We start from the raw sequence: 23,305 nt of genomic DNA on the forward strand, positions 1-23,305 counted from the left end.
CCCTCCTTTGACAGGTATATAGGAGAGGAAGAGGAATGTGGGGACCCGGCAGTTTGAGATGGCACTGGACACAAGAAATGGTGCTGGTCATGCTGCTGGAGGAAGGAGGGAAGCAAAGGGAAAGTTCGGGGGGATGGTTCCACACCTCAGTCAGCTCTGCATCTCTAGTCCCCTGTCTCGGAGGTTCCAAATGGCATTCATTAGAGACTACTTATCTTTATTCTTTTGTAATGAGTGTTTCAAAAGAGCTTTACCAGCCAGGGAAACGGGGATTAGCGAGTGGTGGGGTACAGTGGGGAGTTACTTGTGTTTACTTTAAAGAAAGATGTCCAGAGATATCAGGCTCCCTAGGCCTTATTCCTGATCGCCCGTGTCAGCAGTATTGGACGAAATATAGCTGTCTCCAAATAAAGCCTGAAATCCTAATTCTGATTGTTTTTTCAATCATACCCCTTTTAAAAGTAGGAAACCAACATCACAGCTTTTGTTACCACCATCACCAAAACATAATATGTAATTCAAGGGCCTTTATCTGAACCTAATGGATGTAGCGGGCTTTGTTAGTTTGCCTGATTTTGTTATCTGTTTCATTTTATGAGTTTTTTTATTTAAATGTATTAAAAGGGAATTGCTCCAAAGTCATAAGTCCCAGAGACCAAAAGAGATGACTGTGTTTGAGGCTTAGAAATATATGAAATTTTGCTTTGCAGACATGTTATTGCCTATTAATACCATTTTCCTTTGTTCCTAGATAAATGAGATGTCAAAGGAAGTCACCAAATTGAAGGAGGCCCTGAACAGCCTCTCCCAGCTCTCCTACTCAACAAGCTCATCCAAAAGGCAGAGTCAGCAGCTGGAGGCACTGCAGCAGCAAGTCAAACAGCTCCAGAACCAGCTGGCGGTAGTGGGCTTGTTTCTGCTGCCTGGTTTGGGGTGGTGGGCCTGGCAGATTCCGTACCATCTCAGCTGCTAGGGCAAGTGGGCATGAACAAAAAGATTCCCAGCCCAAAGGAATGTACTTCAATGAGCAGTTGACTGATTTCTTCAGTGAGGGCGAAAGAGGGAGCCACTGGTGGAATTGCCAGTCGTTTATCACCAATGCAATGGATCAGATATTCACTGCGAAGGAAAGAACTGACAGGACAGTGGGAGGAGGCTACATGCTCACTCATACCCTAACTTTTTACCCCTTTTCCTTTTTCTGCAACAGTCTTTCCGCATCTCTGGCAGTGGCAAGAGCTTTTTCTTGTTAGGGGCCAGGATCTCTAGTAGTTGCATCTCTATATATCTGAAGCTGCTTCTTGGCCCCTCTCCTTATTTCACTCAGGAAAGCCCTTCCTTATCTAATTTGGTTTCCTGGGTCCACTGTAACAAATCACCACAAATTTGTTTAAAACAACACGAGTGTATTATTTTATAGTTGCATTGAACAGAAGTCCAAAATCGCTTTCACTGGACTAACTTCAAGTTGTTGGCAGGGCTGGTTCCTCGCCTTTTCCAGTTACCAGAGGCTGCCTGCGTTCCGTGGCTCATGGCCCCTTCCTCCATCTTTGAGGCACATCACTCCAGCATCTGCTCAGTCTTCCCATCTCCTCCTTCAGCCTTTGATTTTCTTGCCTCCCTCTTATAAGGACCCTTGTGATTACATCTAAAGCCCACCTAGATAATCCACAATAATCTCCCTCTCCATTTCAAAACCCTTAATTTCATCTGCAAGATGCCTTTTGCCATATCAAGTAACATTCACAGGTTCTGGGAATTAGGATGTGGACATCTTTTGAGAGCCATTATTTAGCTTACCACAGTATCTGTTAAGGTTTGAGTTGGCATGGGTACATTACGTTTGCTACCTAAAATCCAGAGTTAATCTGTCCTGGACTGTCTCTAACTTCCATATACAAACAGAATATGGATTTGATGATTTCTTCAGAATAGACCTAAATGTAGTGAATTCAGGTTTCAGCAGTCCTTACTCTGGCCACAAAGTTCAATGCTAGCTTTGGAGGAAACAGCTCTAACAATGGTGGATACTTAGGAGAGGAGAAGCTGCTCTTTACTGTGTTCTGCAGGTCATTCTTCTGATAAAATGGCATTACAGACTTGTAGGTAAAGTGCTATTGGTTTATACAGTAATTCTTGTAATTATGCAACATGTGTTTGAGCTCTTACTATACGTCAGTATTATACATGGTGCTGATGATATAAAATGAGTAAGACTCAGTCCCTGCCGTCATGGAGTTTATACTCTATATAAGTTATCAACAAAGAGATGCCCAGCATACCGTGGATATACACAGGAAATGTGTCTACCCAATCTTGCTGAGTCATGCAAAGCTTCCTACGGGAGTTATACTTGTGCTGAGTCTTGAAGGCCTGAGTAAGAGTATGTTGTTGCTCAGCAAGGACTGACACGTGGACTAGCTGGCTTTTGGGAACCTTGGTGAGAACCATTCCAGTGGAATGGGGAGGAGGATAGAATCTGGACAGCAGTAGACTGGCTGCTAGAGAAGTGAGTAAGTAGATAGGTATCTGGTGGGGCTAAGCAGTCGCAGCAGGGGTTGGGGGAAGCCTGAAGCAAGTTTGCTGGAAAGATGGGAAGTGGTGGTTAGGGTGAGGGATGCTTTCAATTGAGATTTCAGAGGTGGTAATGACAGACGCAGGGCTACGGCCGTGAGAGGAGTTGCTGAACCAAAGAGGAGCATGTTATTAAAGCTGAAGTTGAGGAACTGAGAGGTTCAGGTGTTAGATGGATCATTCGCACAGATATTGAAGCCAAGCAAATGATGACAGAAGCAGGGATAGAAAGGAAGACAGATCCGATGATAAAATCATAAATAATTGAGTAGGGATTGCTGAAAGGGGGGGAGGGAACAACACAGAAAGAAGTGCCAAATGTGCCTTCTTATGGTGTGAACTTAAAGGACAGGTTTTAAAGTGTCCCTTAATAACAGGAAAGATACCTCATATTCTGACACTGATGGGGGGAAGGAAGAATTGGTATTATGGACTTTTGTACATTTTTGAAGTAATCCATATATGATGGTCTCAATTTTCATGATGTTCATTCATGTTCTGAGAGGACAGGCTCTTAGAACAAGAGTTTCAGAGAAAGACCCCTGAAACAGCCACTGAGAGGAACTGGAATAATAGCTCAACAAGGAGAAATAGAAGCATCAGCGGCTGTATTGAGGAACCACTGGAGACTGGGGCCACCACCCTCTTTGCCTCCTTGGTACACTGAAAGCTAAATAATTGAGCTCCCCAGGGATTATATAACACTGGCCATATAGTACGTAATCAATAATTCCCTTAAAAATAACAGACTTTAAAAATTAAATTAGTACATATTTGGCCATTGTAGAAAAGTTGAAAAATACAGAAAACTCTTAACAAGTTCCTATAAATAAAAATTTTCCATAATTCAATAACTCTGAGATAATCACTTTTTACATTTGATGTATTTCCTTGCAGTATTTACATTTAATGTAGCTGTTTTTGCATAAGTATGTGTACATATATATACACACATGTATACACACATATATATAGACACACACACACGTATATATATTTTATTTTTTCGAGACAGAGTTTTGTTCTGTCACCCATGCTGGAGTGCAGTGGCGTGACCTCGGCTCACTGCAACCTCTGCCTCCCAGGTTCAAGCGATTCTCCTGCCTCAGCCTCCTGAGTAGCTGGGATTACAGGTACCGACTACTATGCCTGGCTAATTTTTGTATTTTTAGTAGAGACGGGGTTTTACCATGTTGGCCAGGCTGGTCTCGAACTCCTGACCTCAAGTGATCCGCCCACCTCAGCCTCCCAAAGTGCATATATTTTTAAAACCAAACGGGATTATAGTAATTCCTTTTTATACAGGTTTTTCTCGAGTTGACCTACCAAGACTTTTTTCCCTAAGATTATTGACAAGTATTCAGAAATACACAAGCCAGTAAGGCCACAACAATTTTAGAAACTTCCGATGCTAGCATAAAGTGGAGGGGACCACTTGGGGGAGCATTTGACTGCAGCTTTCTCATAGTTTTTTGTTTTTGTTCTTTAAAGATCTCCTAAGCTCATTAACAATGTGAAATATTCCCTTTTTAGGAATGCAAGAAACAACACCAGGAGGTCATATCAGTTTACAGAATGCATCTTCTGTATGCTGTGCAGGTATGGTTATGCCCCTTGAAGTATCTGGACATCCTAAAGAAATATGGCAGCAGATGTTGACAGAACTCCCATCATTTAACTAGTAGAATGAACAAGAATTAGAGGAGAATCCTTTCCACTGGAAAGCCCGAATATGCCTTTTGCATTGCTTTGGATTCCATGTCAGGAGCCTTGTGCCCTGTTTACCAGGAACAGCCCCATCTTTTAAGGCAGGGCCTCACTCTGTCACGCAGGCTGGAGTGTAATGGCATCATCTTGCCTCACTGCAGCCTCAACCCAGAGGCTCAAGTGATCCTCCCACCTTAGCCTCCCAAGTAGGTGGGATTACAGGCACCTACCACCGTACCTGGCTAATTTTTGTATTTTTTGTAGAGGTGGGGCTCTGCCATGTTGCCCAGGCTGGTCTCAAACTCCTGAGCTCAAGCAATCCACCCACCTCGGCCTCCCAAAGTACTGAGATTACAGGCAGGAGCCACCATGCCCTGCCCTCCCATCATTTATTCAGGAATGAGAGACAATGTGGTCCTCCATTGGGAGGACCAGGGCTTTATTTTCCAGCAATGCTGATCTTCTCAGAGTTACCAGTGCTGCCTTGGCTCTATGATGCTTGGTGTTCTGGCTGCTGGACCTACATTTGCAACTGAGACCCCAGATAGCTTTTGCTGAGGGTTTTGGTAGACACTGCCACCTCATCTTCCAGCTGGATGAAGGCAGGACCTTTTCTTTGACTCAGTTCCTCATAGAAATTTGGGAAATGATAGGGCTGACATTCCTGTGAAAGATGGGGGAAAATACCCCAGATCTTCACTGCAGTCAGCCATCTCATTCCCCAGAGAAGAAAGTACCATGGCTTAATTTAGGTTCTAATGAGTATCTTGTGTTTGAATATCCTAGGGCCAGATGGATGAAGATGTCCAGAAAGTACTGAAGCAAATCCTTACCATGTGTAAAAACCAGTCTCAAAAGAAGTAAAGTGGATTCCTTGGCAGGACACTGCCCCCCTTGTCATCCGTCTTTGTCTTAGATCCAGAGTTGTTGGCAGCCGCTGCCATTGTTCTCATGTGTGGTATGCACTGTGGCCTAGCGTAGCTTCTTCCGTTTCCAAAGGTTTCTGAGGACTTGTCCCAGGAGAAGACTGCCTGCCTCAGAACTACTTAGAGACTTCAAACCAGCAGAGGTGAAAGTTCCCGTCATCCCTTCAGATTCCAGAGCTGGGATCAGCCACGCCCAGAGGTCTGGTCCTGATGCTGGCAGGGGGGGCCCCTCCTCCATACCTGACCAGCTGAGTGGCTTCATCACCACCGAGTGATGTACTGAGGCCTCCTGCAGTGAATATGCTCCTTCCATTGCTGTACTTGGGCAGTGCCATTCAGCACAGGAGAGCTCTTTTTGCCTTTGGCTTTTAATTCCAAAATATGATTTAATTTCTAACTAAATTAGTATGGCACTAGTTATGAAGTGTCTGCTTAAAACCCTTTATCATGGTATCCTGTGGATTTAAAAACTCTAATTCCATGTTTTCTTCCCATCTGCCTTATATATCTCATCACCGTGCTTATCAATATTCAGTTTGATGAGTGCTATTAACTAAAATATGAAACTTAAAAACAAAAGCAAGTTGTCCTTAAAAGTTCTTTTTTTAAGTAAATTGTTGACCTATTGCAAATTTTCTATGCAAACTTGCCTCCTGCTGTTATTCGTGAAGCTCAGGAAATCCAAACATTTGTGTTTCAACAAGGGACAGTAAACTGTGTGTTTACAGCCAAAAGAAATGCCTCATAGTTCTTAACCTCAATTTTTGTAAAAGTATTTTTTTCTCTGTAATATTTGTATTGGCTCATAAAGATGTTTTCATATCTAAACCCCTAAATAAGTGAAATTACAGATTATATTAACAAAATGCTTTTTAGGTAGCCATGCTTGAGACTTTTTAAAAATGTAACTTTTTCCTTAAAGTTTTCAGCTATAGCAAAAGGTAGTTATGTATGCCAGACCTTATATGAGCTGCCACCAACACCCCTAGAACTTTCAGCCATGGTGTCTTCAGAACTGTAGTGCATTTCTGAATCTAGCAAATCCTCTTTTTACCCATTGAATGTTTTTGAATGTCCTGACTCTACCAGCACCCATAAATGATCTCTGGAAGGACTGTTAGTAACAATCTGTTTTTCAACTTTGAAGCTAAAAACCCTGATATGGTAATATTATGGTGCATAGCAGAGGTCTCGGGAAAAAATATTTCTGTTCACTTTACTTTCAGGTTAAAAATGTTTCTAACATGCTTGCAGCTTCCCTTATGGCATTAGTCTTGTTGAGGGAGAGAGACAGAATCCAGGACTCTCCAAAGTATTTAACCGAAAGCAGGGCCTGCTCTGACAGGGCCCACGTCCCACAGGGCTGCCTGGGCTCAGTGGGTGCTTGGCTGTGCTGGATGATATGTTGATCTGTATTGGATGAGGACCAATGACAGCAAAGCAAAAATGGCTTTAAAGCTTGGTATTACTTTTCTTAAGTTGTTTAATTATAGTTAAGCAATTTCAAAAATGCTCCAAAGAAATGTGAAAGGACCTTTTGTCACAGCACTTCAGAAAATACAAAATAGCCCCGTCTGCCCCCGCACAGAAATGCTGCAGAGTATATAAAACTTGAGACATTTTTGTAGGATGCCTGACAAGGTGTAGCCTTTTATCTTGTTTCCGGATGCGTATTTATTACGAGTACTCTGGTTAAATATTGAAAAGTTATATGCTGTAGTTTAGTATTTTGTCTTTGTAATTTACAGAAGTTGTTGGAGAAAATAATAAACTTGGTTCATTTTGCATTTCTGGTGTTGATTTCTGGTGTATTCAGAAGCTTCTCTGTGTGGCTTCTGAAGATCAGTTCAACAGCATTTCAGTGTGATGGGTTTTCTAGCCTGTGCTCTGCTCAGCTGGTGTGAGCTGTCCGCACTGTTGCACACAAAGTCTCACGTCATTTCCATTTCCCAGCTCTTGGATTCACCCTGAGCTCTGCCCCGAGTATCAGCCACTCTGGGGCAGTTGAAGCACAGTCATTTAATCCACAATTCCTCTCATTTAATCTGCAGTCTTTTGAACTGTTCGGAAGCCTCCACTGGATTGTTTTCCTTGGATTCACCCTGAGCTCTGCCCCGAGTATCAGCCACTCTGGGGCAGTTGAAGCACAGTCATTTAATCCACAATTCCTCTCATTTAATCTGCAGTCTTTTGAACTGTTCGGAAGCCTCCACTGGATTGTTTTCCCTCTTGCTTCTTGCTTTTTTTGAAAAAGTAAAACATACACACAGTAAAAAAAAAATCCAAATACATTTTCCTGCCCCATTACAAAGATAATTCAATTCATTCCTGACAAAACTCTTGTCAGGTGAATTCTGGCAAGGTTAAAATCATAATTAAAATTGTTACAGGTTAAAATCATAATTAAAATGACATGAAATAGGTACAATTACTTAAGGAGTTAGCATTGTTTCTCATACTCCAGTGTTACAAGGCCATTTCCCTTCACTTACAACATGATTCCACCACCTGTACTTCAGTTTCGTTGTGCCTTCCTACTATATACTGAAACTTTATTTCAAAGAAAGCACGTGTGTGATACCCAATTGAACCTTTTATTTCAATTGTGGCCAACCAGACAACTCAGAAGGTGACTTCATGGGGACACTCAGCTGGGGAGGAAACTGAGATAAACCCAAACCAGTCATCTCTGATGGATAGAAACGCTTCATAAGGCAAAGTCAGGATATGAAAAGAAACTCTCCTGCCTCCACAATTAGATAGCAGCTGAGACTGTAGGACAAGTGAAAGGAACCACAGGTAAATCTTTCTCTTACTCCCCAATCCTTAGTGCATCTCCCCAGAAGCAACATCTAGTAAGCTTTTTCGATGACCTGAGACATTCTCTCTATATATGTACATGTAGGCATGTGTTTTTCTTTCTTCTTTAAATATCTTGGAGATTATTCTCTGTCAGCACACACATCTCATTCTTTTTAACTGCTGAATAAAATTTCATAGTATGGTTGTGCTATATTTTATCTTGATAATTCCACATTATGAACATTCAATTGCTTCGAGTATTGCAGCTACAACAATGATACAATGACTATCCTATGTATGTTTGTATGTCTTTACACATGTAAGGATGTTTTGAATTTTCAAATTGCTCACTTTTACATTAGCTTCCATCAAGATATGATATGGCAGGAAAAAAAATGAATAGAATATTGTTCATATCATCACATTGAGAAAGAATAGCCTTTCCCTTCATATTGGTTAATAATAATAAGAGTCTTTAATTTGTTTTCCTTACATACACTTCAAGACAAACGCCAAAGCCTTTAGTAATTAAACCCACCCATCTTAAGATAAACACATGATACGCTGTGAGGGGAAAACACTCCCTGAACATGTCAAAGCACAACCTTTTGCAATGTGGCATAACAAGAATATTAGGTGCTGACAATAGCAGAAATATTATCCAACAAAGATGGGGGTCATTTTTGGAGCAAAATTAAGAGGCAGACAGCAAGGCCAAGAGTGAGCTGGAAAAAGTCACAGACCAAGGAACCAGGGCATTCACAAGAGTAGCAATTTCTGTTCAGATCAGGGCAGAGATTTGTCAGGCATTATGGGAGTGTGTGACATATTTGAGAAACAAAAGAAGGGCTCAGTGAGCCATAGGAGCTGGACAAGAGAACAATCAATATGGGTTCCAGTAGATGGAAAGGCTTCTTTGAGGAGTAAAGCCCCCACGAGGTGAGTAGGAGGAAAGCAAAGAGATATTCCTGCATACTTACTATAAAGCAGGCTCTAAAATGGGAAGAAACAGCATATTCAAGAATCATAACTGGATGAACCAGATTATACAGTGGAGGATACATAAGAGTATTAGTCCATTTTCACGTTGCTGATACAAACATACCTAAGACTGGGCAATTTACAAAAGAAAGGTTTCATGGACTTACAGTTCCACATGGCTAGGGAGGCCTCTCAGTCATAGTAGAAGGCAAAGAGGAGCAAGTCACGTCTTAAATGGATGGCAGCAGGCAAAGAGAGAGCTTGTGCAGGGAAACTCCTGTTTTTAAAACCATCAGTTCTCGTAAGACTTATCCACAATCACAAGAACAGCATGGGAAAGATCCACCTTCATGATTCAATTATCTCCCACCAGGTTCCCCCAACAACACATGGGAATTCAAGATGAGATTTGGGTGGGGACACAGCCAAACCACATTAGTAAGGGACAGAAAGGACCAGGACACGGTCCAATGATATAAGCTGCTAACAGCCAGGAGAAGCGGGCTCCATATGTGTCACCTCCACATGTTTTTAAAGCCATGCATTTAAGTTACACACTCTAGTAGGCAGAATAAGTCCTCCCAAAGACGTCCATGTCCTAATCCTCAGAACATGTGAATTCGTTAGCTGTGAATCTAACCTGTGAATAAGTTACATGACAAGGAGGAATTAAAGTTGCTGATAGAATGAAGGCTGCTAATCTGCTGACCTTTAAATAAGATTATCCAAGTGGGCCCAGTATAAGAAGTGTCTTTTAAAATGGAAAGAAGGGTCAGAGATTGAAGATGCTGGCTTTGAAGATGAAGAGAATAAATTGAGGAATGCAGGCAGGCTCTAGAGGCTGGAAAAGGTTAAGAAAAAATTTTCTCCTTGAGTGCCCAGAAGGAGCCACCCTTGCAGACATCTTGTCTTTAGCCCAGTGACACCCATTTCAGACTTTCAACCTCCAGAATTACACAATAATAAAGTTGTGGTTTGTTAAGCCACTGAGTTTGTGGACTTATTACAGCAACAATAGGAAACTGATGCACACAGGTAGGCCAGAATCTCTACTAGTGGAGTTCCTAAAGGTCATTTGTAGTTTATTAAATGTTTTTGTGCTGAATGCTAAAGGCTCAATGATAACAGCTCCTGCTCACAAGGAGCTCATAGCTGGCCAAACAGGGCCTGCTACCTAGCAGGTATTCTGTATTCACTGAGTGGGTAGATGAATAGACAGATGGATTGCCTAAAAGGTCCTCCATGACCCAGTGCCCCACTACTTTACTGGAACAGTCTTTTGTCTCCTTCCTCCTCATTCCTACTGCCCTTTGCTGTTCTTTGATCCCATTAAACTTGCTCCTACCTCAGGGCTTTTGCACTTGCTGTTAACATCTTAGAATGTTCTAGATATTTGCTCAATTTGTGCACAATTTGAGGTCTCTTCTCAATGTCATCTTGTCAGAGAGCCCCTGTTTAACCACACTATGTAAGATAGCACAACCCTCCCGCCATGGCCTTCTAGATCCCTCACCTGGTTTTATTTTTCTCTATAACTGTTTATCATGTTTTCTTTTTCCTTTTTTTTTTTTTTTTTTTTTTTTGAGATGGAGTCTTGCTCTTGTCACCCAGGCTGGAGTGCAATGGAACAATCTCGGCTCACTGCAAACTCTGCCTCCCGGGTTCAAGCGATTCTCCTGCCTCAGCCTCCTGTGTAGCTGGGATTACAGGCACCCGCCACCACGCCCAGCTAATTTTTTACTTTTAGTAGAGACCGGGTTTCGCCATGTTGGCCAGGCTGGTCTTGAACTCCTGACCTCGTGATCCACCTGTCTCGGCCTCCCAAAGTGCTGGGATTACAGGCATGAGTCACCACACCTGGCCCACTTTTTCTTAAGACGACTCATCTGGCTAATGGAGTGAGTGAGTCCTGAATTCCAGCCCACTCTCTGTTCCCAAAGCTGTACTCCTTAGCAGCGGTCTGAGTCTGGCTGGAAGAAGAGGCTTTTCCCAAATTCATACAATGTTGCTGCACACTTCCTAAGCCTTATGCCTTTTTGTAACTTGCAGAGACACTATTGTTTACTAGCAGCTGTGTTTTTCTTCATCTAGTAGAACAGAAATTCCTGGAAAGCAAAATCATTCTTATTTGCTCACTTTTGCTTTCCTACTGCTTAGAACATTATCAGGCACATAGTAGGTATTCCACAAATATTTTTGTCTGGGTGGAAGGATAGATGTATGGAGACTGGAGAAACTTGCAAATAAACAGAAATGCCAGTACAATGTGAGAATCATGATGAGCTTGTGGACAGGATACTGCGGGAGTTCAGAAGCAAGGCATCTAACCCTCTCTTGAGAGGCCATAAAAATGTGTTCCAAGAGAAAGTTTATTTGGATTTCCTTGCCTTAAATTTCACAGTTCCTGGGGATAGAATAGTTTGGAGATAATCATATTTGATTTGGGGTTGTAAGAGCCTAGAAAACCCTCCAGACTGCTTCCTCTATGCAATTTCTGCAATAGCAATACTTGCCACCTCTACCTCCAGATCAGGGGAGAGAATGTGAATACACACAGTGGAAAAGCACTATCCACTTCGATTAGTGGGATTCCATTCCAGAGTTAGTGAACAAACCTAAAAGGGTATATACTACAACTAAAGCTCACATTTGGGGGACAGCGTTAACATGGCAAGGAAAGAAAATACCACAGAACTTCAAGAGTCTTCAAAGTTCTGGCTGGACGGTGGCTCACACCTGTAATCTCAGCACTTCGGGAGGCCGAGGCAGGCAGATAACCTGAGGTCAGGAGCTCGAGACCAGCCTGGCCAACGTAGTGAAACCCTATCTCCAATAAAAATACAGAAACTAGCCAGACGGTAGTGCCACAGGTAGTGGCCTATGATCCCAGCTACTTGGGAGGCTGAGGCAGGAGAACTGCTTGAACGCGGGAGGGAGGGGGAGGTTGCAGTGAGCCAAGGTCACACCACTGCACTCCAACCTGGGCCACAGAGTGAGACTTCGTCTCAAAAAAAAAAAAAAAAAAAAAAGGCGTCAAAGTTCTTTCATTTTGATTTATAATTTTTACAGATGCAGGCAACGTGCTTCTTCTGGTCAGAGCTAATGAAATGGAGGCCGAATCAGAGCATTAGCTTCAGGAATGGGAATTCAGTGTCTGTTCTGGTTCCACTTCCCTTCACAATTATCAGCAACAGCAAAGGTTTAGAAGAGAGACGTTACCGTTAATATACTTAGAAACAATCCCGTAGCCACTTCCTACAATGAAAGAACACGAAAGCCTTTCAGTTTGATGACCAACAAGGGGTGAGAGAAATAAATGCTGGAGAACAGGAATCAGAGTCTTCCTTTTTACTGCCATACATGTTAAATACTGTTCATAGTCACGAAAATCGTTTACCCCTTACAGAAACCTGGAACCAGAAGGAGCTTCAGAAACCAAGTGGTACAAGTACTTGCACTGTATAGGCAAGAAAATTGGGACCCACACAGCGTCAAAACCAGAACCTTGACATTCTGAAATCAAGTTCATTGCTGTCATCATTGTTCCATGCTGAGAGTTTTCTTAGGAAAAAGAAGGAAGTGGGGGAATCTTTCCAAAATTGTGACTATGGAGCTCGAAGGTACTGATTTAAATCTTGAGTTAACAGACCATACAGGCTTTACTTAAGAGATATTCAAGCAAACTCATTTAAATAACTCCTCCAACCTAACCCCAGAAAGGCTTTCTTGGCAGTCTTGGATCAATGGCAATTAAAATTCCATCCTCGAGCTGGAAATAACAAACACCAAACGTAAATACCATCTTTCACATTCTCAATGTTCTCCTTGTCTCTCTACCTAGTCTGCTCTTTTCTGAAAACAACTGGGACACATTCACTCCAACTTGACTTGCCATAGGCCTAGTCTGTGATAGGTTTCATAATAACATCCTTCAACATAGCGTTAAGAGCTGGCGCTGTTTGGGTATGGCCACAACTGCCTCTGCTCCTTCTGTGCATTACACACACTGTGTATTTCACACACTGTGTATTCCATGCCAACGAAGGGGTAAGATATGGCTGCATTATTTAGGGTTAATTGCTAAATGTGCCCGACTCCCTCGCTGAACAGCTAACCATTAGCAGATCTTAAAGTAGTCTATTTCTTAGCCTACTCCCCTTCCTGCAATCCGCTTTCCTAACCAGGCCTAGCTCCAATCTGACTGGGTAAAACAGACGGTGCCAGCACAGTCAACAGCCATATCTAAGCCTTTCCTCTGGGGTCCATGAAAACAAAACACCCGAGGAGCTGTGGGGGTGCTCCGTAGCAAGGGATCGTCGCCGAATCCAGCCCGCACATGTCGCAGCTTTAAATAGGCAGGGTCGTGGGGCCCGGTGCCCTCTTCCATCTTTGGACGGAATGTATCTTCTCTTCCTATGCCTTCACCTCCGATGGGTAAGGTCTCGTGAGATACAATATGCAGAGGCCAGTTTTGGGGCGAGCCGGAGGCGGTGCGCGTCTAGCCTGAGGGGACGGGAAAGCGGAGGGTAGGGTAAGAGCTGCTGTAGGCGCTAGCCTGCAGGGACTCTCCGAACCGGAAATGCCCCGCGTCGCTATGGCTACAGGCGCTCCCAGCAGGCCCGTAGCGTTCCGTTCCCATGGCAACGGTATTGTCTCCTTGGCCAGAACCTGGGTTACGGAAGATAACGGGGACCTGGCAGGCTGTGTAACTTCTGCGAGGCACCGCTTTGGCGCCCGGACCGAGATCGGCCAGGATCAGGAGGCCGACGCAGCGGGAAGAAGCCGCGCAGTCGGACTGAGGGAGCGGGGAGGCTGGCTCCCGGGCGTGGATTCCCCGCCTTCGGCCAGGTGTGCTGTGCGCACTCGCGCGTTGTCTTAGAGCCTCCGCGGCAGGGGCACTACTAAGCAGAGCCCGACCTGTGGTGTCAGGGCTTAACAGAGTTACCGCGGAACCACAGCAGGAAAAGAGGAGCGATTCATACCTGAGAGGAGGACCAGAGTTTAGTGTTCAGGGCCATGCGGAACATCATAGGAACAGAGTCCGGGAGTTTGAGAGATCAGAACGCCTTGCTGTGGGCATAGTATTTAAAGTGGAGGTTAAAAAGAGAAATTAGTGAGTCTCCCTTTCTGATTTTCGGTTAGAGGATGCTCTGGAGCCTGGGTCAGAAAGCCACCCAGGGGTCTGCGGGAATGAGTGATTCTGGAGGGTGAAATGAGAGGCTACTTGGTGGATGTTAACGTTCAGTAAATAACTGCGTTCGATTTGGAGTTGGTTTAAGCGCCTGGCATAGCCTTCCTTGAGAGTTGAATTTCACAAATACTGTATTTAGAAATCACATTTTTCGTCATGTGCTTCCGAGGTTTCCCCCATCATCTAACAGCAACAACTAAAACAGACACATGAATTTCATTTTATTGTTTTATTTTATTTTGAGATGGAGTCTAGCTCTGTCGCCCAGACTGGAGTGCAGTGGCGGGATCTCGGCTCGCTGCGATCTCCCCTTCCCGGGTTCAAGCGATTCTCCTGCCTCAGCCTCCCAGCTGTGATGTCAAAAATCTGTAATACTTACAAACTCAGCCTCCTGGGTAGCTGGAACCACAGGCATGCACCACCATAGCGGGCTAAATTTTGTATTTTTAGTAGAGATGGGGTTTCACCATGTTGGCCAGGCTGGTCTGGAATTCCTGAACTCAGGTGATCCACCCGCCTCGGCCTCCCACAGTGCTGGGATTACAGGCGTGAGCCTCTGTACCCGCCTTGTGACCCCTTTACTAGAATCTATTAATTAGTGAAATGACCCCAGCGAAAAAAAGCAGAATTAACCAACACACTGACTGTGCTTCGTTTACCACTGAGAACTGGTTGCTTTGCATAAATCCATCATGCCGTCAGACCTGCAAAAACAATATCTGAGTTGAGTAGGTGACCATAGTTTTGATGACCCAGGAGCTGTAAATGTGCTTGCTTTGAGACGCAAAGGCCAGGGATTTTGGAGAAGTAGGGTGGAGTTGAAATTAGGGGAAATAAATTTAACTGACATTTAATTTGGCAAATTAAAGACCGTCTGTCTTCCAGCGGTCTCCATATCTGAGTATGCGTAGTCTGTGGATTTAGGATGGGTTATATATTTGAGCAGTTTTAGTTTAATGTTAATAGCATCCCAGAGGGGGAAAATAGAACAGACAACCAGCCTTTTCTCCCAAAGCTGACCTTACCTGATTCTTGGTAGGAAGAAGATGCAAGCCAGCCCCATCCGTATCCCAACTGTTAGCAATGACATCGACTGGGATTTCTGCTTCCGTATGTAAGTATCACAGAATTTTGACATCACAGGTACTCACTGGGCTGAAACACTGGGACCTCCTGCTTAAGGCAAACCTGGGTGAGGAGCTTTGCATGAACATTATATAAAAGAGAACGGTTCAGGGCCAGCCTGGCCAACATGGTGAAATCCTGTCTCTACTAAAAATACAGAAATTAGCTGTGCAGTAGTGGCGCGTGACTGTAATCCCAGCTACTCAGGAGGCTGAAGCAGGAGAATAGCTTGAACCTGGAGGCAGAGGTTGCGGCAAGCTGAGATTGCGCCACTACACTCCAGTCTGGCAACAGAGACAGTCTCAAAAAAAAAAAAAAAAAAAAAAAAAAGAAGAAGAAGAAGAAGGTTGTGTTTCTGTGATGTGCTTTAATAATGATTCTGCTATAATATCTGTATTTACAACCTATGCATGATAGAAGATTGCTTTTTCCTGACTTAAGGAAATTTTAGAAGTTTTTAAAATAAAAATAGATAAGTTATAACAAGATTGGCAAAGTTGCAGAGAGTTAGCTATAACAAAGTTAATAAGAAAATTAAGTTTTATGAAACAGTAAATAAAACTTTCATATTGTCTAATGCTTATTGAGCACATACTATGTGCCAGGCTCTGTTCTAAGTACCTTAAACATCTTAGCTGATTTAATCCTGCAAACCCTGTGAAGGAGGTACTGTTATTGGTACATTTTATAGATGAGTATGAATCAAAGCGATGTTAGGGAGTTTGCCCAAAGTTGCACAGCTAGTAAGTGGTATTTAAACTGGGCATTCTGACTCTAGAATCCATTCTTATTTTGTTTTGCTTTTAGAGACAGTCTTGCTCTGTTACCCAGGCTGGAGTGCAGTGGTGCAGTCACAGCTCACTGCAGCCTTGGTCTCTTGGGCTAAAGAGATCCTCCCACCTCAGCCTCCCGAGTAGCTGGGACTACAGGCACACACCACCATAACTGGCTAATTTTTACATTTTTGTAGAGATGGGTTCTCATTATGTTGCCTAGGCTGGTCTCGAACTCCTGGGCTCAAGTGATCCTCCTGCCTCAGCCTCTCAAAGTGCTGAGATTAAGGCATGAGCCACTGTGCCCAGCTAGAATCCATTCTTTAACCATTCTCTATACCAGCGTTTCTCAATCTCTGCACTATTGACATTGGCGTTGGATAACTGTTTGTTGTGGAGGGTTGTCTTATATATTATAGGATTTTTAGCCACATCCCTGGCCACTATCCACTAGATGCCGGTAGCACTAGCTCCAGTTGTGACAAACAAAACTGTCTCCAGACGTTGCCAGATTTCCCTTCGGGGCAAAGTCATCCTTAGTTGGGAACCATCGCTCTATACCAGTGCCATCAAGTAGAAATATAACGCAAGCCACATATGTAATTTAAAATTTTCTGCTACCCATATTAAAAGGTGAAATGAAACACATAAATTTAATTTCAATACTGTATTTTCTTCATTTCAATATATACAAAATATGCAAAAATCATCAATGAAATATTTTATCTTTTTATACTCTAAAATACAGCACATATTTTACATTTACAGCATATCTCAATTCAGACTAGCAATATTTCATGTGCTTGATAGCCACATGTGGCTAGTAGCTACCATATAGGATAGCATTTTGGTTTTTTTTTTTTTTTGAGACAAGAGTTGTGGAGCACGAGATTCTGTCGCTGTTTGGGGGTCCCTATGTAACCTGCCATGATCCCTGGTGGATTGAACAAAGGAGGGGTGAACGCAGGAATAAAAGACAAGAGACAAAAGAGTATATTTGGAAGACGAGGTCAGGGGGCACCTTGCCTCTAGTGGACAAGGGCCCTGAGCTGTACACAGCCCTCCATATTTATTAGGAAAAAGAGATGGTGAGAAGGGGAGTGGAAGAGGGGTCAGCTGCTCAGTCCAGAGTAGGCTTGCAAGACTGCATTCCTCGAACAACAGGCTCTAGATGTCACAGTAGATAACCTCAGCGCCAGGGAGTGATTGCCTCCAGCAAACCTTCTGTCGGCAGGAGCACTGGTGAGTTTGCTCACATCCTGCATTCATGATAAACAGTTTGCTGTTTGATCATATCATCTCCAGTGGAATACTGAGTTGGTCATGTCGCACGAGCCTTTGGCTCCCTGCACAGAGTCTTGCTTTGTCACCCAGGCTGGAGTGCAGTGGCATGATCTTGACTCACTGCACCCTTCGCCCCCTAGGTTCAAGCCATTCTCATGCCTCAGCCTCCTGGGTAGCTGGGATTATGGGCTCATTGTGGTATTTTTTAGGAGATACAGGGTTCTACCATGTTGGCTAGGCTGGTCTCGAACTCCTGACCGCAAGTGATCCACGCACCTCGACCTTCCAAAGTGCTGGGATTACAGGTGTGAGCCACTGTGCCCCATCTGGATAGCATAAGTTTAAATTCATAAAATATCTTGATGTTAAGGCTTATGTGACTACAAAAATTGAAGTTCATAAAAATGTTAAGTTCACAGTAAAATATCTGGGAAATAATCAGATAATTTATATTGAACATTACTAATCAGAATTCCTATTTATGATGGTAACATATGGAATAAGTTATAAGCCTGGCAAGGCAGACCTTCCATTCAACCTCCTCTTCTTTTTATTCTGACCATCCTTTGAGATGTCTGACTGGTCAGGATTCTCCAGCCATCTTTCTCACCTTTTATAACACGACATTCAAAGCTAATTCAGGGATTTACATTCTCAAATCATTTGTCAAGACTTCAATGTTTCTCATTCCTTTGAAGTTCCTGAGGTTGAAGTTTGCTACCTTTGGACTTACCTTAATGTTATTCAAGGCTTAATTTAAAATACTTTGGGCCTATAATTTTTAATATCCATAATTAGCAATCTGTTTGGTGACTCCAATAGATTTAACTTCTGCTCTAGGTCTGTGAAATATGCAGCTTAAGCAACATTTTCTATTGAGGTATGATCTCTTTTTTGTTTTTTAACTGTTCCTTGCAGAGCAGGGCTAGCTTATAGGCAGCATGCCCAGAGTCAGCCGACTTATGATCTCTTGCCACAGATTTCCTCTCTCCTCAATAGTTTTCAAACATTCTAAAAACTGCACATTCTTTTCTCATTCATTTTTTCATCATTTAACAGGCCACTATTTGCTTTTACTATGAGCCAGATATCAGGTTTTCAGAAACAAATGAGGCTCAGCCCCTGCCCTGGTGTTTACTTTGCCAGGAGGCAAAGAATGCTCAGAAACAAGCCAACGAAACAACAACAACAACAAAAAAAAATCAAACAACAATAAAAAAAAAAACCCACAGTGTACTAGCAGTTTGGGGGAAATTTTTGAAAGCCCTTTGGAGGCTGCCTTTAGTGAAAGACTTCCAGGAGTCATGACATCTGAGTTGCATCTTGAAGGTGGAGTATGGAATTCACCAGGCAGAAAAAAGGAAGTTTATCACCTGTCTTCTGATCAGGTCGCATCGCCAACCTTCCTTGGCTGTCCCATCAAGTTAGCTTGTCTGCTGAAAGCATGCTCAGCTGTGGGCAGAAGGCAAGCCTGCCTGCGCTTGGGCCTGAAGAAATGTTGCTTTCCTATCTACACAACCTGGTTTGCCCACGTGCCTCTTGATAAGTTAATTAGAATAGGACTCTAGAAGGATATTAGCATGTCATTTTTCAAACCTGGTGTAAAAGATTACACTTGGCAGTTACTTTCTTTTTGTGCTTTTCTGAATGTTGGTTTATTTAAACATTGAACATTCACTCTTTAAGCTTTTTGTGCTTTTCTGAATTTTTCTTTTATTTACACATTGAACATTCACAATTTAAGCAATCATTGGAAAAGAAAGGTAAATTTTATTTTCAAAACTACTCAGTGGCTGAACTTTTGAGTTATTGTGAGTACAAAGATGAGTCCTTTGGGAGATTTATTTATACTTAAAATTTCTGTTGTTGCTCCTAAGATCTCAAAATTCTGTTTCTTCTGTAGCACTTTACTGATTTTTCTGGCGATGTTAGGATATAGTTCTTTTTAACACAACTAAGGATATTTCTCCTCTGGCCCTGCACTTGATGTAGTATAGGGTTCCCTCGCTCTCTCTGGTGGGACCCATGTCCTCTTTTCTTGGCCATCACATGTTGAAGCTTTTAAGATATGAGAAAGAAGACATGCAAAGTCTAGCCTCAAAATGTTGGTTTCCTTTCCCTTAGTTCATTATATCCATTTTCTTTCCTTGTTTGGATCAGAATTTTAGAACACAGATGTTCCTGGGGATCTTCCAGTTCAACACCCTCATTTGTAGAAGCCCTGTCCTGGAGCTAATGATATACTAATAGCTAACATGAAAGGAACACTTAGTAAAGGCCACACACTGTGCTCACTGATTTATGAGTATTATCTCATTTAATCCCATAACCTCATCAAGTAGGCATTCATATTCTCATTTTACAGAGAACTAAATTAATAACTTGGTTAGCATCATGTGATTAGTAAGCAGTAGAGCTGCACCTCTATAACTAGGCTTCATTTGAACCACCACATTGCTGTCTTAATGCTAAGCTTTGAGGGTGACGTGAGTTTACTGCCTAGCTTTATTCCTTCAAGTTTATGTTAGAAAGCATGTCCCTATCCCCCAGCTGGGAGAGCTATGCCTTCCATTTTACCTTGTTTGAGATGGCAAAGGTGGTTAAATCCTGAATCCCTTCTCTCATACCTACAGGTCACAGCAAACCGAGATCCCAGCTCACCAGCAAACAGATAAGTTGTATCACACCGGTGGATGTGGAGAGAGTGAAGAGGAAACTAAAGCTAAAGAAGAGGAGAAGGCCATAGACTGTATGTCTCATCCCAAAGAGAAATTAGCCCAATCCCAGAAGAAAGTAGCTCAGCTGATTAAGGAAAAAATGGTAAAACAAAAAACTCACAAAAATTTTGTTTCCATTTAAAAATATGTTCATGATTACAGAAGCTATGCCTTAGATGCAGATTGAAGCGTATGAAATAGAGGAAGGTGTCATCTTTCTTTGTAAGTAGGAGAAAACAAAGCAGAGCATACTTAGGTAGCCAGCCCACCTTCTGGTTCCAGTAGTGCTGGGGTTTGAGTTAGATTTGCGTGGTTCATTGTCTGTTCCTCCTTGGGGCGTTTCTGCTCCTAGCTTTAAACTAAAAATTAGGCCAGGTGCAGTGGCTTATGCCTGTAATCCCAACACTGTGGGAAACCGAGGTGGGAGGATCTCTTGAGGCCAGTGTCAGTAACATAGTGAGACCCTGTCTCTATAAAAAAATTAAAAATCAGCCAGGCATGGTGGAGGGAGCCTGCTATTTGGGAACTGAGACAGGAGGATAGCTTGTACCCAGGAAACTGAGGCCACAGTGAGCACATGATTGTGCCACTGCACTCCAGCCTGGGTGACAGAATGAGACCTTGTCTCTAAAAAAATAAAAATAAAAAATTGAAAAACCTAAAAATTTTCATTTGGTTATTTTTGTTGCTGTTACCTTTAACTTAAAATTAAAAAAAAAAAAAAAAAAAAAAAACAGCCAGGCCTGGTGGCTCACACCTGTAATCCCAGCACTTTGGGAGGCCAAGGCAGGTGGATCACCTGAGGTCAGGAGTTCAAGACCAGCCTGGCCAACATGGTGAAACCCCATCTCTACTAAAAATACAAAAATTAGCCGGGCATGGTGGGGCATGCCTATAATCCCAGCTACTTGGGAGGGTGAGGCAGGAGAATTGCTGGAACCCAGGAGGCAGAGGTTGCAGTGAGCTGAGATCACGCCATTCAACTCCAGCCCAGGCCAACAGCAGGGCTGTTGTTTCTCAAAAAGAAAAGAAAAAGTGTATATATGTATATAGACACATACACATATATACATATATACATAAATACATACGCACATACGTATGCATATATGTGTGTGTGTGTGTATGTGTGTGTATATATATCCATCCTGGAAGGTTTCAGGATGCTATCTCTTAGGTAACAAAAAGGCTGGGATAGTAAGGCAGGAGGTTGAGAACAGGCAGTCAGGCAGGTCTAAGCTCTAGCCTGGAAAGGATATGGGTAAGATGCCCTTGGTTACAGTGGAATCATAAATAAACCAAAGGGCCAGAAACAGGAGGTCAAAGTGGAGGTCAAAGATTCCAAGTATGCATTTCTAAGAGCAAGTCTAAGACTTGAGTCAAAGATCTCAGAGCAGGTGTGTAAGCATGAGTAATCAAAATCTAGGAAACTGAGACAGCAAGACATCGACTCTCATTATTAGAACACAGGCACCCGCCTGCTTCCAGAACATGATTTATCAACAGAAGAGTTTGTACCTTGACTTCCTGGATCCTCCTAGCCAAGGGGAAAAAAGTAATCTAGATAGTTTTCTTTTTCTATCATTTGCCTCTGAAGTATCTCTCTAGATGGATATTTGTAAATTTATCTCTGTAAATGACCTGAGGACCTTGCAAAGGACAATCAACCTGGCCTGGACCCATTAGTGATTCACAAATCGAGGCTAGAAGGATCATTTCTAAAAACGGACAAGTACCATCTGCCATGGAGTGTAAGTGGGGGTTTTCAAGGCTTGAAAACTCCTTGGCCAGATTGGATAATGACAAAGATTTAGATCTTAGGAGAGAAATCTAACTCAAATCCCAAACTCATCAAATTGTATGCAGTGAACAGGTGCAGTTATTTGCATGTCAATTATAGCTCAATAAAGCTGTTTTTTTTGTTGTTGTTGTTTTTTGTTTTTTTTAATCAAACCCAACCCAGTACTCCTAGCCCTGAAGGGCAGGGGATGCCACATCAGCAGCAGTAGTGCTGGGATGACATCTGGAGCCCATATTGGTTGTCCCAGTTTCTCCGAGTCAAGGAGTTTGAGGATGAATATACAATGTCCAGAGCCAAAGCTTTGGTCTTCCATTCTAGTGATTTTTTCATGGCCTGATGCTTCTTCCTCAAAAGAGAACTTAGTATTTGCTGTGGTCAGGCCATGGTGAACTCCAAAAAATGCTGACTAAATGGATGTTTTGGAAGCATCAGGGGAAGTTTCCTTCTACCATTGCTTGCTTCTGTATATTTGAGCAGGGGTCAAGTAAAACATGAAGTTGGGTAGGAGACAGGAATCAGGAAGGAGTGTATTCCTTGGAATCACGTATGGTACTGCTGTATCTTACCTAACATTACTCTTTAAATGGGTTACTTCAGTTACCTGTACATTACTCTTCGAACGGTTACATTTAGATCGCACTTAACAACACTGAATCATTTTGACACTATATTTTTTTTCTTATAGTAACTCCATGAGGTAGATGATACAGGTTTCCAAATCTCAGAAAAGGAAGCTGAGATCAAAGTGACGTGCCCCAAAGCAACACAATCAGTAAACAAACATTAGAACCAGGGCTGAAACTTTAGCTTTTTGGTCCCTTGAAGTGCTATTTTCACTTTACCAGGAAAAAAATGCCTGACCATATCGACTGGTTCAGCCATATTGGCTGTGTTTGTAAAGTCACTGAAATATATGACGTGAAGATGCAGTTCGGTGATTTCTTAGAGAGCTCTACCTGTCACTTCTATAGGGGTAGAGGATTATTTCCCCCAACCCATCTTTAACCTTGCTAATAAATGATTCATTCAGCAAATACTGAACGTGTTACACCTGTGTGTACTGAGCAGCTAACAGTGAACATGAGGAATAAACTTCTGTCCTCAAGGGACTTATCTTCTATTTGGGGAGATAATAGACAAACAAAAATAATAGCTAATACAATATTAGATAGAAGTAACTGTTATGAAGAAAAAGTAAAATAGGTAATGGGATATTGAGTGATGAAGTGGCATCTATTTTAGATAAGGTGGCCAAAACAGGCCTGTTGATAAGAAAAGTGAAAATGGAATGAGAAAGTGAATGCCATGGAAGAGTGTCCCGAGCAGAGGGAGTGGCACGTGCACAGCCCTGAATTGGAAGTTAGTTGGTGATGTTCAGGAACCTCTGGTCAGTATAGCTCTAGCAGACGGAGTAGGAGGAGAGA

At 42.6% G+C, this 23,305-nt stretch overlaps 2 protein-coding genes across 3 annotated transcripts in view; both read left to right on the plus strand.

The window, feature by feature from the left end:
• Positions 1-6,994, plus strand: part of RAI14 (retinoic acid induced 14) — a 177,297-nt gene extending 170,303 nt beyond the window's left edge. Inside the window, exons 16-18 of one of the 2 annotated variants that reach the window (XM_010384097.2) lie at positions 752-901; positions 4,108-4,173; positions 5,068-6,994. In XM_010384097.2, the coding sequence (XP_010382399.1) occupies positions 752-901; positions 4,108-4,173; positions 5,068-5,145 (294 nt within the window). In that variant the 3' untranslated portion in view covers positions 5,146-6,994. The remainder of the gene's footprint in view (positions 1-751; positions 902-4,107; positions 4,174-5,067) is intronic. The other variant, XM_010384099.2, reaches the window with a different exon arrangement.
• Positions 6,995-14,140: 7,146 nt separating this feature from the next.
• The window catches only part of TTC23L (tetratricopeptide repeat domain 23 like), a 60,656-nt gene continuing 51,491 nt past the window's right edge, over positions 14,141-23,305 (plus strand). The window contains exons 1-3 of the mRNA XM_030927620.1: positions 14,141-14,151; positions 15,221-15,295; positions 19,997-20,183. Of these exons, the coding sequence (XP_030783480.1) occupies positions 15,228-15,295; positions 19,997-20,183 (255 nt within the window). The 5' untranslated portion in view covers positions 14,141-14,151; positions 15,221-15,227. The remainder of the gene's footprint in view (positions 14,152-15,220; positions 15,296-19,996; positions 20,184-23,305) is intronic.

This window comes from Rhinopithecus roxellana, chromosome 3, assembly GCF_007565055.1.
Source record: "Rhinopithecus roxellana isolate Shanxi Qingling chromosome 3, ASM756505v1, whole genome shotgun sequence".
Taxonomy (NCBI): domain Eukaryota; kingdom Metazoa; phylum Chordata; class Mammalia; order Primates; family Cercopithecidae; genus Rhinopithecus; species Rhinopithecus roxellana.